Raw genomic sequence first — 14533 nt, forward strand, 5'->3', positions numbered from 1 at the left:
TTCATGCTTGTGGTTGCCAGATGTCACAAGCTTAAATACTCCAATCAGAACTTTTTTTCTTAAAATTATACATTTTCTGCCAGGTCTTTTAATTAATCTTTGCAATCTGGTAACCATGCGCACGCGCTCTCTCTACACTGAGGAAGCGCTGCCGATGACGTGAAAACACAGACATGTGTTAGACAGTGTGTTAATTTATATGATAAATAGCCTATAATAAATCAGGAAAGTAGATGAGGTAAAATAATGCATAAAACTTAAAAGTACATTTGACACAGGACTAAGACTAAGAATACATTTTAAAAAAGCTGACAAAATTCTACACAGAATCCAGAAAAATGTAAAGACAAACCTGAATTTCTGGGGGGAAAAAAGGACTATTATTCTTAAAAAGGGTTAATAAATTATGGTTTAACATATGGTTTGTTATTTAAAAAAAAAGCATTTATTCAACCTAAAAACCTGTTTTAATTCATTTAACAGTCATTGTAGCTGCTGCTGATGATAATAATAATAATAATAATAATAATAATAATAATAATGATGATGATAACTTGTTTAATACTGAACACTACACCATGAAACCGTGATATTTTATAAGACGGTTATACTGTGAAATTCTCAGTACACAACCATTACAACCCTAGTGGCATCACAGCCTTTTACAAGTCCCAACAGCATAGGCTAATAAAACTAGGCTATTCATTTATTTGCTCATGCATACTATACTGAGATTGGCTTGTATGTCATTGATGGTTCTCAAAAGACTTCTTTGAAATATTGGTTAAATTAACCTATTAAAAAATAAAAAATGAACTCAAGCTCTGTTGAAAAGGCATCTGTAGAATGTTAACTTGTTACAAAATTCACAGTAATGTAATGTACGTACAATGGAAGCCTAAGGGGGCATGTTTAAAACGGCATAAATAAATGTTACAATTAATGTTTCATTGCTCATTTGCATTAAGTTGAGTGCTGCTCAACTTTGTTTCTTTGGCAACGGTCTCTTTTGCTTGTGTCATCGAAAAACGCCACTCTTTTTAAAAATGAATAATATCCTTTCACTTGGCTGCTGCAAATTGCTTTCAGTATGAGCAGGCCTTTGGACTGTAAGAAACTCTACTGTTATTTTTCAAATGAATAATTCATACAAGTGTGTTAACAAAAATATAAGCTTTACATTTCTGCTTCTAAATATGCACCAAAGGCTTTTATGGGGAAAGCCTGTACATGTTTAATAATTTTTATTCAATCTGAGGTACGAGTTATTATATTCTGTGGTAATCAACACGACGCAACAGATGCTTCAGAGGTTAACTTGTATTGAATTTGCAATATTGCTTTCATGAAAACCCATGTAACTTCATCAGTCTCTCTGCTTCAGAGACTGAAAAATGAATCTCGCTAAAATCCTTGTACTGAAATAAAGACTACAAAAATAGGTTGTGTCCGATGAATTCTGTAGATTAAATATAGAGGGGAATGTAGAGGGGAAAGCTGCCAGCTGTATTAAACTTACTAAAGTGAGCTATGAACTGTTAATTTACTAGTGAGATATTATGTCATAAACCTGTAAGGGAAGACAGTGCCAGTCACGCTAAGACAAAACCTGACATCAAAACGGTGCAAACCACATCCTGTGTAAATGCTGATAGGGCACATATTACTACACTGCTCTGTTCTTGAATGGTGCCAAATAATTACACCTGAGGCAATGCATAAAGACATGCTCACACACAACAGAAATGCGAAGCTTTCTGTCAGCGGGCTGTTTGCTAGACCCCGAAGATCTAAGGCTAATCAATTTGTTTCCGCATTGCCTGGAGCGCTGAGTCACAGAGGGTCTCTACCATTCTCTGTGAAAAGGGTAACCTTAAGTAGAACAATCCAATGTCAGTCCAAAAGAGAAAAAGACTGGGAAGCTCATAAATGCTCTGAGGGAGAGTATTAAACCAGAACATTCAGTTCTCTGAAAAAAAAAAACAAAAAAACAGATGAGCAGGAAGAGTAAGACCAGTTTGGCTGACCTGCCGTGAGCATGGAAGTCCAGGTGGAGGAACTGGTCCTGGTGAGACAAAGCTCTCTTAGCCCTCTGATGCTTGCTGTGCAAGACGTCTGTGTCGTAGGTCAGGCCTTCGTAATGTCGAATGAACTTGCTCAGGGATTTCTCATATTGACCTGTGGAATAAAAGAAGGGAGGGAAAGAATGAAAATTGAAAATTAGGTACAGATTGTGATCAGACTAACTGTTATTGAACACAAGACTTGGCGCAGAAGGTTAACAGGCAAACTGTGTGACAGAGTGGGAATAAACCTCTGTGACGGTTGGAATTACACTTTGAGCTGCAACATGATGACTCATTATCCGTAAATTACAAGGCTTAGACCCGTTTCACACGTTCTGTGTCTGCAGCATGTAGGCAAATTAGTATTACAGCAGCAACAGCAGGGCATTGAACTTTCAAACATCAGAGTTTCTGCGGCTCTATCAAGGCTGTTTTAAGCAGATGGCTACAGGGCACGTGCCCAAAGGAAACCCATCAGGGAGGGGGCACCATGTAGGGCCAAAGACTAAAAAAAGAGTTGTCAGTTTACCACACTGAATTTATCCTTTAAATCAGGGCTTCTCAAACTCGGTCCTGGAGGGCCACTGTCCTGCACAGTTTAGCTCCAACCCTGATCAAACACACCTGAGCAAGCTAATCAATGTCTTCAGGATCACTAGAAACTCACAGCTAGGTGTGTTTGATCAGGGTTGGAGCTAAACTGTGCAGGACAGTGGCCCTCCAGGACCGAGTTTGAGAAGCCCTGCTTTAAATATCAGCTGCAAATTATAAATTTGTCACTGGGAACTGGCCAAACATGAAACAAGGTGATAAACTACAAACCAGTCAGTAATATCTGGCCACGAATGTGGTCATTGTCCAGCAAAAGTGGTAATGAATTTATTTCTTTACTTCCTGTATGATTATAATAACTGTATAATAATTTTCAGCTGTTTTTGTAAATTTTGTAAAAATAAAAAAAAAATTGGTAAACAAAACAAAAACTTTTATTTTTTGTAAAAAAATATATGATAAATCATATTTTGAATTATTTTAAAATAAAAGTATGAATGTATAAATAATACAAATGCATTTAGACATTTAAAAGTGTAAATATAAAATTTTAATTTCATAAAACGCACTGCAAAATAGGCTAAACATTTAACAACGTGTAAATATGGGCACTAAAATGTGTGGCTTATGTGTGAAGTTGGCCTCATACTGTCATAAAATAAATTGATAAAAGGAACAGAAAACAGAGAAAGAGAAAAAAATTACTGCAAATGTCATAATGTACACAAGGGCACTACAGTTTCCACGTCTATTGTAGGAAAGTACAGTATTCATGTTTTTTCCTCCCATACTTCCTTAGACTTAAAAAAGTGACTTCCTGGCACAGTAGCATTTATGCTAAGAATAGCCTGACCTTAGCAGGGAGCATTTACTCTGTCACGACACTATAGTATCTGCAGCAACAACAGTTGTACAAGTAAATTACCCACAGCAGTCCACACTTCTCATCTCATGAAAAGTATTGCCAGTCCCTTTCCTTCACAGCCCTGAAATCTTGACATGATGATATCTTGTATCTTATAATCAGCCTATAAGATAATATGACTAATAAGACCTGTGGTTGATGGGTTTTCAGGGTTTTCAGAGGAAGAACTTCGACACTGGCTTTCCATTAGTAAACACAACCCACAGAGAACCAACCTTTCCTGTTTTGAATCAAACTTTACCTCCCCTGTGCAGACAGGTCATGTCTGGAGACCGCCAGAACTGATTTCAATGGACAAAAAGCTCAAACTATTTACATATGAACACGCCCGGAGACGACAGAAAAACATACGGAGAGCAGCAGCTTTCATTTCGTTCAGAAGTGCAGTGGAATGGAAAAACGCGTTTTGCATTTAACATTATTCAGTGTTATGCTTTTGTGTTTCACATGAACACAACTCTCCCTTGAACAATAAACTACAACAAAATACAAGAACATCACAGAAAAACAAAACATAAATATTTGCAACACTACCACAACTTCACATTGATAAAATGCTGAGACATTTTGGAAGCTAAAGCAATAACTTCTGCATGGCAGACTGCCATCAACCAAAGTGTCAATCTGAGTGAAATATCATCAGTGTCTTTCCAATGGAACACAAGTACACAACAAATAAAAATATAGCTTTCTTCAGCAAAAAGCTTCTTTTCAGCTTCTAATGAATGAGGTTTGACAGGAGTTTAGAAACACCTGACCTGATGATTTGCAGCCTTGTCTGATGCACCTTTAATCATAAAACACGACCTCAGGTTGTGAGATAAAACAGTAATATAAGAAATAAAATTTTAAAAAATGGACAGAAACAAACTGCACAATTGGCAGAGAGTGAGTGGGTGGGAGACTGAAAAAGTGTGCGTGTATAGGCTGGGAGTATCAGTGCAGACGGTTTGTCCACCTGTACAGCGTGATAAAATCCTCCTCTCATCTTGCTGTGGAAAGAGAGAGAGAGAGAGAGAGAAAGAGAAAGAAAAAGAGAGAGCAGAAATCAAGAGCAGCACTGCCTCAGAGGAGCAGAACGCTCAACACTCATTCCAATTCCACACACATTAGTGCTCCACCTCCCCAACTCTCCTCTATCTATCACACTCTCAAGGCAAACTCTTTTTCTTTAGCGCTCTACATTCAATGCACCATGCAGGTTAAAATAAAGGAACATTGAACTGCTTGGTAAGATGACATCATGTCAGTGGTTACTGGTTACCTTCACGGTTTAGTAAGTTGGCACGGTTATCAGACCTGAGAGCTAAATATGGTTAAGGTTACACAGTTCGCTGTGAAGATATTAGATATTTTAATGTCTACCTAAGTCACTTGGGACTTTGAGAGTAAGTTCTATAGATAGACGGAGATGCTATATGAACTATAGCTTCCTTTTGAATAAATAGCTATGTTCACCCTTGAAATCGCTATATCACAGTACAACATTCCCGTCAATGTACAACATCTGCTTTCACAAATGCAACAGCTTTCAGTTTTGTTTCCATATTACAGCCATTCAAACATCAGCACCAAAAAATAGAGCTGTTAAAACTCTGTGACGTTATTTACTGGAACTGACCTTTAAACAGCAGCAACACTGAGCTTTTGTCATATTTGACCACATTTCTTACCACAAGCCAACCACAATTTCTGAGTGGCATGTCACAGACTTACAACTAAACAGCTTGGAGCTCCTTCAGAGCTTGGCGACTGGCTCAAGCTCTTTGACAGCAAACTTTTTACGTCAAAGCTAGGGGTGGGTGACATGACCAAAATCTTATATCATGATACGAGTAGTTTTATTTCTCGATAAAGAAATATATCACAATATAGTTATTTGTGCTTTAAATAAGGTTATGGCATCTACATTTTTGGTACCATTGAAATAAGTTCTAGTCACCGTTTTCAAATCACAAAAAAACTACTAGCCTAAGCACAAAAAAACTCTCAAGCTTACTAAAGACAAGTAAACAGTGATAAAAAAAACAAAAACAAATTACAAGCATATAGGAAAACCAACTACAATAGAACAAAGACAAAAATGAAAAACTTCAAGCTCTAGTAAGAAATTAAACCGCGAGCAAAGGCTGCAATTTCTTTATGCGTAGCTTGTCAGTGAAGCACAGCTCTGTGCTCAGTAGTAAATGCTGCTCCATCTGAAAGTCAAATGGCGCTCTTGCACAGGAATCCGATTGGGCATCATACTATCGCTGAAGCTGAATAAACAGCTTTGATTGATTAAACATGCGTAATAAACACACGACTACATCAATATATGGTTTATCTGAGTTCTTCAAGCCTTCTTGTGTATTTTCATGATAAGAAAGTATATTTATACTTCAAAGGTAATCGACGTAGACTTTATCACTGTATAGAATGTATTCCGTCAGTCAGATGAAATGTTAAACCGAGGTGCTGACTCTCTGTGGTCATAAAAAAAAAAATCCCAGGAAGTCCTTGAAAAAAAAAAAAAAGTAGGGGTTTAACCCTGGCATCCTAGCCAAATTTGCCCATTGGTCTCTGTTCATCATCATGGCCTCCTAATCATCTCCATATATAATGATTGGCTTCATCACTCTATTAAATGTTGTCTTTTGTTGGACAAGAGGTTCATAAATGCCTCTTTAAGGAAAGATGTTTGACGTGTGTTGCTTTTTCAAATGCACATTAGAAGCGACTCAAAATCGCAGTGATTCCAGATGGAGCAGCATTTACTACTGATCACAGAGCTGTGCTTCACTGACAAGCTGCGCATAAAATAAAAAATTATATATATATTAGGGATGCTCATATTGACCGTTTAACCGTTAACCGAAAGTAAAAATTAGTAAATCGCCATCACCTGCTTTCAGATGGAGCGGCATTTACTACAAAGAGCCGTAGTTAACTGACAAGCTGAGCCATATCGCATTAAAATCGCGGACGTATCGCCAGCGATAATTAATGCGATATGGCTCAGCTTGTCAGTTAACTACGGCTCTTTGTAGTAAATGCCGCTCCATCTGAAAGCAGGTGATGGCGATTTACTACTAATCAAGGAACCGGCTTTACTTTACTTATTTTACCCAGCCTTTGCGATTTTATAATCGCTCTAAGCCAAATCAGTTTAAGAGTTTTTGGGTTATTTGCGATTAATCGTGCAGTCCTAGTATAAAGTAATCGTATAAAAAAGAGAGAGAGATTTTCTCTCTTTTGTTCTTTGATTAACATTAATGACAGACGGCAGCAGATTAATTAGGCTGCTGTCACTTTAGGATCGAAGACAGCACTCAGAAAGTCTATCTGACAGCACGCGCACATAGCAAAATGATTTTTACTGCTTAATGTGCTTCAACAGTTTAAAATTACTTGTTTTTAAAGCACAATGGTTAAAAACGCATGCATATAAGCTTTCGTGGCGGCGCAGCACAGCAACGTGACATCACGAGAGCGTAACCGCGATAGAGAAGACTCCAAAATCTCTAACGGTTAATCATTTTTCTAGCAGTATATCGCCCACCCCTAGTCAAAGCATGAAAAGACATGAAGCATAGCATTAGTTTGCAGACAGATGAAGTCCATGAATCCTTAAAGAGACCCATGACGTTTTTTTTAAGCTGCAGTCAGCCTATAATGACTTGTCTATAAAGGCAGCTCACAAATTTTAGAAGTTAATAAGAAAAAGAAGAACACTGTCAAATTATGTGTCTTGAGAGACAAGGACATTTATATCTATGGACTAATAGACAACTACTCATTTTCACATTGTTTCTATAGCAACTTGGCACTTTGCTTTTAAAAAAATAACAAGTAATTTGCTTGCTCATCCTTAGCCCTGTAACCTAAAACTATGTCAGCCAGTGAACCTTTGCTGAGAAGCATAAAGGTGTAATGATAGGGAAATTATGTTTCATCAGAATCAAAATGTCTATTAGCTAAGGCAGAGAGGCAAGTCAGTCCAATTAAGATTAGCATTTCCTGCCCCGCTATTCAGCTGCGGACCTGAATAAAGCATCACTTCAAAAGTTTTTACACTAGGTACAAATAGTTAAATGGGCTGAGTATTAGTATTTACTTAGGTATGTACAGTTTGTTGCATTGTCTTCATGGATGAACAACAAATGTATAGCACGAAATATGTTCTCAAGAGTAAAATTTGTATTATTATTGGCTGGTTGTTCATATGACAGGCTCTAGAGGAGGGAAACCAGAAAAGTGGTTAAGCCATGTAAACAAAGTATCTAGGTAGACATTAGACAACACAAGGTTTTCATTTAGATCAATTCTGATGCACTGACAAAGTGATGATAATTGGGAGTTATTCAGCACTATATTAAGAGCACAGGCATTCCCGGAATAGGCCTGAACAGACAGAATTTATAGATGACAACATATTTCATGGCAAATGAGAAATGCACAGACACAGAGAGAAAGGCATAACTCTGTGAAAGGAGGGCGGACACTGAGCACTTTTGTACAAGCACAAACAATAGCTGCCTCATTTCTGCCTAAATTACCCCACATGTGAGGACAAAAGCGGCAGACTCCCACACAAAGATAACCGCAGAGCTGTCAGAAGTAATGCACGGCACCACTGGATGAGACGAGTGGAAGGCCTGAACAACAATGCCAGCTGCGCGTTTTCACACTCTCTTCTCTCCGACGCAAATTGAAACACTTGCCTCCTCTCACTCTCCGATGGAATAGTGTTGTTAATTTTCTCAATCCTGCAGGTTTTGTGCTCGCCTCACACCAAAAACGTGCGTACCACTGATCTATAAAAGTGGTGCGCACATAAAGTCGCCTCTCAAACATTACCAAATTTTGTTCTTTTTCGTGGCTTAGCCTATGGCGCTTAAACTGTCAAATACAAACAAAATTACATCAAAATGCCCATCTTGGCGAGTATTCAGGTAAACACAGTCAGTTTTGGAATGTAAATAGTTGAAAACGCACGTTGTGTAACAGTATTGGATCTGTGCATAAGTTCTTAAAGTGACAGCAGCCTAATAAACCTGCTGCTGTCTGTTATGTTAATCAAAGAACAAAAGATCGACTGCTCTTGACCGAAAAACTTTTGTAAATTTAATTGTAAGCATTAGCCTAATCTGTATTTCATTTTTATAATAAAGACTATTTTTTACCCAGTGGTATCGAAAATTTATATTTTTCAAGGTAATGTATCGTATCGAAGTTAGAAATTCCAGAAATGTGACAAAACTAAACCACACTACTTGTGACAGCCTGTGATTACACATCTTTTATAGCAGCCAGCACTTCTATAATCAACTGAACTGAACTCGGTTTTGTTAAAGTCCGTGTGAACCGGAAGTTGCAAACGACTTTTCTCCAGTGTTGTGACGTATTTCCCAGTGAAAAGGAATATTGAACAGAGGGCAGGGTTTTACTCTAGCGCTCCTCCTCTCCATCTCTCGCTCATTACAGACTGTTGTTCATTGATTCGAGTAACTTTTTTGACATTTGGGTATAAATTGTTTTAATTCTAAAATATATGGTTCAGGTCTTCAGGTTGAACGGTGGCTACTGCAGTTGAATTTTCCTATTGGATGTTGCGGTACTGCGTGACGTAAGCAGGTTCCAGCTCACCACGCCCTCCCTTGGTACGAGCTAACACGCCCTTGGATGAGTTAGCGTAGAATATATTTATCTGTATTTAATACAGTGGTCAGGAGGGTACATACTACGTAGGTGTAGTGTTGCTGGTTGCAACAGCACTGCTGGACTGCATGGCTTTCCAGCAGACTTGGAAATTAGGCGCCAGAGGTTGCATGCACTTGGCCTGGAAGACCGTGAGTGTGAAACCTGCATTTTACGCGGAATTTCTTTTGAAACGCAATAGAGGTGGAAATGGGCTTCTCCACACAGCTCGCGCTGAAAAGCGACGCAGTGCCAAACGCTGCTCCTCCTGCATGGACTCCACCACCGCAGCGGCGTCTTGATGTGAGTGATCATATATATTTTAATCACAATTTATGGTTAGGCTAAAGTTAATCCTCTGGGGTCGACAAACGCGCCGGCGCATTTTGCTGGATTTTTTCACAGAGCGGCAAAATATGAAAATGCCTTTAGAGGGCGCGCGCTATTGACATCAACTCGATAAAACTCATCAGATGCATGTACTTTACGTCGTCTTGCGACCCTGTGAGTCACTCTCCATTTTAGAGTCTGACAGCAGGTCTCAGGTGCACGCCCTCCCCCTCACGGTTCGTCCCCTCTATCTCCGCTGGGGTCTGCCCACTATTCTAGCATTTTTCAAATATTGCCAGTGGGTGGAGTCAGGCTCTGACCAGGGGTTTAGTTACCCTTTAAGTGATCAAATAAGTCGTAAAATGATCATATAAGAAATCATACACATGGACCAACCACAATCATAGATTCTGCATTGTCAAGTCCCCAAAATAGCACAGCACATACTGTTCAACATTTGGGATTGGTTTTGGCAAAGGTGAATTTTCAGCAAAATTACTTCAGGCTTCAGTGTCACATGATCTTACAGAAATCATGCTAATATGGTGCTCAAAAAACATTTCTTATTCTAATCAATGTTGAAAACAGTTGTGCTGCTTAATATTATTTTTCTGGAAAACAATGCATTTTTTCAGGATTCTTTGAAGAAAAAAAAAAAAACATTCAAAAGAACAACATTTGAAATAGAAATATTTTGCGATGTCAAATTCTTTACTCTCACTTTTAGGCTAATCGATGTACTTTATCTGTATCAGTAATGCTGATAAAATATATGAAATACTGATCCCAAAATTTTGAATAGTAATGTACACTTATTGTAATGAAAAAAGTCAATATTAGCACCCACTTTGCATCCGTTTGAGGCCAAAGACTGTCTATGTTCAAGTCCTAATTCTATAACATTCAAAAACACAAAATGTGAATAATGAAAACGTCTGTTCGGATCACTACTCAAGTTTTGCGACAGACAAAAAATAAAAAAAAAATAAAAAAAAAATAAACGCAAACAACCAATTTCCTCTCCATTGTTTGCACCCATAGAAAGGTCACTAAGAAGAGCTTTGAGTTTTGAATGTACCACCAATCTCGAACACAATGCTGACTGATGCATGAAAACTCTATTTCTCAGCCCAGCCAACACAATAAAAAAAAAAGTTAACTATTTTATAGAACATCATCAGCTTATGTGCATTTCATATTGCCACCAACACTGACTGAACAAATTTAATAAGGAACACAAGATGAATGCAGGATGAAACATTCCATCAAAAATACAATCAGTATGTTACTTCAATTAACTTTGTATACATAAACACTGAAGAACGAAGTTGAACTGGGTGGTGCACAGGACAGAAAATTAAAGGAAGTGGAAACAGCTTGGCTCATGATTCATAGAGTCTGTGTGAGGGGCCAGTGACCTTTACACTCATGTTCCTACAGCCAATGCCATATAAGAGGTTATAGGCACGGCTCTGTGGAGAAACCACATGACAAATACAAAAAAAATGCAAACCCAGATTTAGTTATCCTAAATTTCAAAGCACATGGCAGGCATGGCAGAAGATTTGACACAAATCAGCTTTTGTTTTGCCCGAGCCGTGGGCATTCGATGGTGGGTGTTTAATAGAATAGATACATTGTTTCTTCTCATGCCAAGATCTGGACTACACTTAACGCATACAGTATAGGAGGAGCTGAAACGAACCACTGGAAAGATGCTCTCCTCTTCGTTTCCGTCAACTTAGGAAGGAAAAACAGCACTTATATTCAAGTAAGAGAGCCTGGGAACTCAGCAGCCAAATAAACTCCACTTCACAAAAAGCTTGAGCTGGCTGAAAGTGATACTATGGCAAAAAGGGACTGGCAATTTGTCCCAGGAACATAATTAAAGGTCTATCTGACCTATCTTTACGGTGCAGAACTCAAACAGTTCTGGAAAAGAGTTTAAAAAAAGTCAAATATACTATAAAGGTATGATGTGTGAACACCGGACTGGGTCTTATCATAAGGGCACAGGGCAGGGCGGGAGAAGAGAAGCTAACCCATCTGTTTGTTAACATTGCTCAGAGTGAAATTGGTAAGAGGAAGAGTAATCGGATTATATACGTAGCACTATTTATAGACAGACAAATGCCAATCATCTTCTTAAACAGGAAGAAACTACTATAAAGAGATATATTTAGCAACATCTGACAGAAAACACTTTATCCTAGCTTGCATATTCATAGTGCAATAAAGTTTATGACTCTGGAAAAACATGAAAAGTCCTTTCCAAAAGAGATTATTTAAAAATATTACTTCGTATTTAACATTTAGCACTAGAGAAGTTTTTGATCTGTAGATTTTCTATTGTACACACATCTGGTGTTCGTGACATCAATAAATTGTATACCCAAAGTAAATGACAGTTATATATATACAATATACACAAATTATCTCTCATATTTATATATTTAAGCAATCCAACATAAGCAGGAGTGCTGTTTTGAATATCAGTTCAGCTATTTGGCTGCAGGCACAAGACTGCAGGTAAACAGCTGTGCTGATATTCAGTACCATATTTCATTTCCTGCTGGTTACGCACAGCTTTGAGGTTTGCAGCCTGCAACAACAGAAATGAAGCCAAACAGAATGGAATAACTCTGTACTGAGTAGCAGCAACTGAAAGACTATGAGGCTGTCATACAGAGAGAGTGTTTTTGTATTACTCTGCTCTGCTTTTACTTCTTTTTTTTTTAATGTAGTGTGGTCTTTTGACAGCTAAAAACAGAATAAAACATGGCTATATATTGCACACTTATATTGCAATCCATATCTTAAAAATGCATTTGGTCTACTGAACAACGCTTAAAGTTCATAAACACCGACATTGGGAAAGTATCATTTTGTAGAGGATGGAACTGTCACTTACTGTCGGTATACAATTTATTGATGTCACGAACACCAGATGTCACAACAGAAAATCTACAGATCAAAAACTTCTCAAGTTGGTATTGCCTCTTGGAATCCCTTTACCAAGTAATGAAAATATCAAACCGTTATGAGTAATGGGCATAATCTGCTGACTGTGAGGGTTTGGGGAGCTGAAAAAAGAAAACAGATAGGGACACCCATGCAGCCTGAAAGGAAGTGATATTAAATAAAGTTATTATCTCTAGTGGGTGTGTCATTTTGGCTTGTTATCTCAAAACGCAAACATGTGATTCACAAACTGAGAAAACATGAGTTTAGAGAAAATAAGGTGAAGTTCATCACATCATTGTGGGCAGGCATCCATGAGCCTATGTGTGTTTGCTCCTCTTCTGCCAGAACAGAGGGGAGAACACAGCTCAGAGTGGTGTAGGGATGACGTCAAAACCCGGAAGATTCATTCGCCACTGGTTTTCTCGAGATTTTCCTATAGAGTTTTATAATGGAGTTTTTCGATTTATGAGTAAGATCTGTGATAAACAGAACTCGATGATACTTGAAATGGATGTAACAGACCATAATAATCTTATGATTTGGGAAAAAAATTACTTATGCAGAATTACAGCAAATGTGCATTATGGTAGAGTTGGTAAATTTACAGATTGCCCAGTAATTCTGCAAAATTTCTCAAATAAAGTGTAACATTCTGTATAAAAACAGTAGCAGTGACGGTTGGCTCGTGACCTATTCGATTTCAAATAACATTTCCAGCAGAAAAGCTTTAGCTTCTTGGTTGATGCGGTCATCCTGAGGTATCGCTAATTATCATAATTACTTGGGTTAAATGCTTTCAAAATTTACTTTGGCTTTCTGCACCAAATTGCTCTATTCACAAAAACGTTGTGGATAATAAATTAGCAACGATGTCCTCCTCACTAACATTACGAATAGCGCTAGCTATTTCATCATTTAAAATCAAATAAAAATTGTTTTATTGTGTTCCCTACAGCGACTGAAACCCATTTAGAGGGACGATATGATTTGTCAGTTTTCCTGTCATTTGAAATTAGTCTCACATTGATTTGCTACAGCTCGGTCCTTTGTAATTTCACAGCTGGACCACCAATCACAGAACTGAAAACATTAGGTGGAAAAAGTCTAATATGGAGAAAATGGGCATCTACACAACAACTGAATAGGCAGATTTTAAGGGTTTATTTTCTCTTAAAGGTTTAGATGTTTATTGTCAATTTATGAATTCCAATTATAAAATTAAAACTGATGACTTTGTGTTAAAAAAGTTTGTACTTTTTAAACTATTATTTAAAAGTTAGTATTGCAAGTATTATTTTTACAATAGTTTAGGCCATCTCTGAAGGCTTAGGGGGGCCTGGCGGTTACCCTCCGCTGCTTTGATTAATATTTTCAAGGCACTATGCAGTTTAGTGGTGACGTAAATTTACACGATGACCACATTCCCATGACACACATCTCCAAACCAAAAATGACTAAATAATTTCTAAATAAAAAATATCTTATAAAATAAAGCAACTCTTTAAAAAATATAGTGCTGACTGCACTGGTCGGAGAGATGAGGGTTATCAGTCAACTCTGATTTCAATTATTCATTACATCCAGCCTTTGGTAAAAATAGCACCAAAGTTAAACGTACAAAATATAAAAATGCATAATCTTTTTCAAGATGTGCAATTTGCTAATTTTGCAAAAGTATAAGCAAAACAACTTCAGAGCTTTAGATGAAGTAATCCCCTATATAGCATACTTTAAATAAACAAAGTGTGGTGTTCCTTAAAACTGAAAAACAAATTAAGTTGTCTGAATTGTAAATAAACCCTCTAACCCTCAAACACTAATTCACATTTTTTCTTCAATTTCAATGCTCCATTCAAACGCTTATCCTGTTATTACATGAAAGGCCATTGTCGTCTTCCACTGGCGAGGAACCCGTTTCCTCTGTAAACCTGTGTTCTGTTCCTCTGATACAGTCTCAACAATATCTTTTTCGTTCTGAAGCACCTGTCCAGATTCCAGAATTATTATTATTATTATT

At 37.6% G+C, this 14533-nt stretch overlaps 1 protein-coding gene across 2 annotated transcripts in view; it reads right to left on the minus strand.

The window, feature by feature from the left end:
- Positions 1-14533, minus strand: part of adam10a (ADAM metallopeptidase domain 10a) — a 68976-nt gene that overhangs the window by 51297 nt on the left and 3146 nt on the right. For both annotated transcript variants that reach the window (XM_084405700.1, XM_084405699.1), the window contains exon 2: positions 2028-2178. In XM_084405700.1, the coding sequence (XP_084261826.1) occupies positions 2028-2178 (151 nt within the window). The remainder of the gene's footprint in view (positions 1-2027; positions 2179-14533) is intronic.

Source organism: Rutilus rutilus (assembly GCF_951802725.1).
Source record: "Rutilus rutilus genome assembly, chromosome: 3".
Taxonomy (NCBI): Eukaryota; Metazoa; Chordata; class Actinopteri; order Cypriniformes; family Leuciscidae; genus Rutilus; species Rutilus rutilus.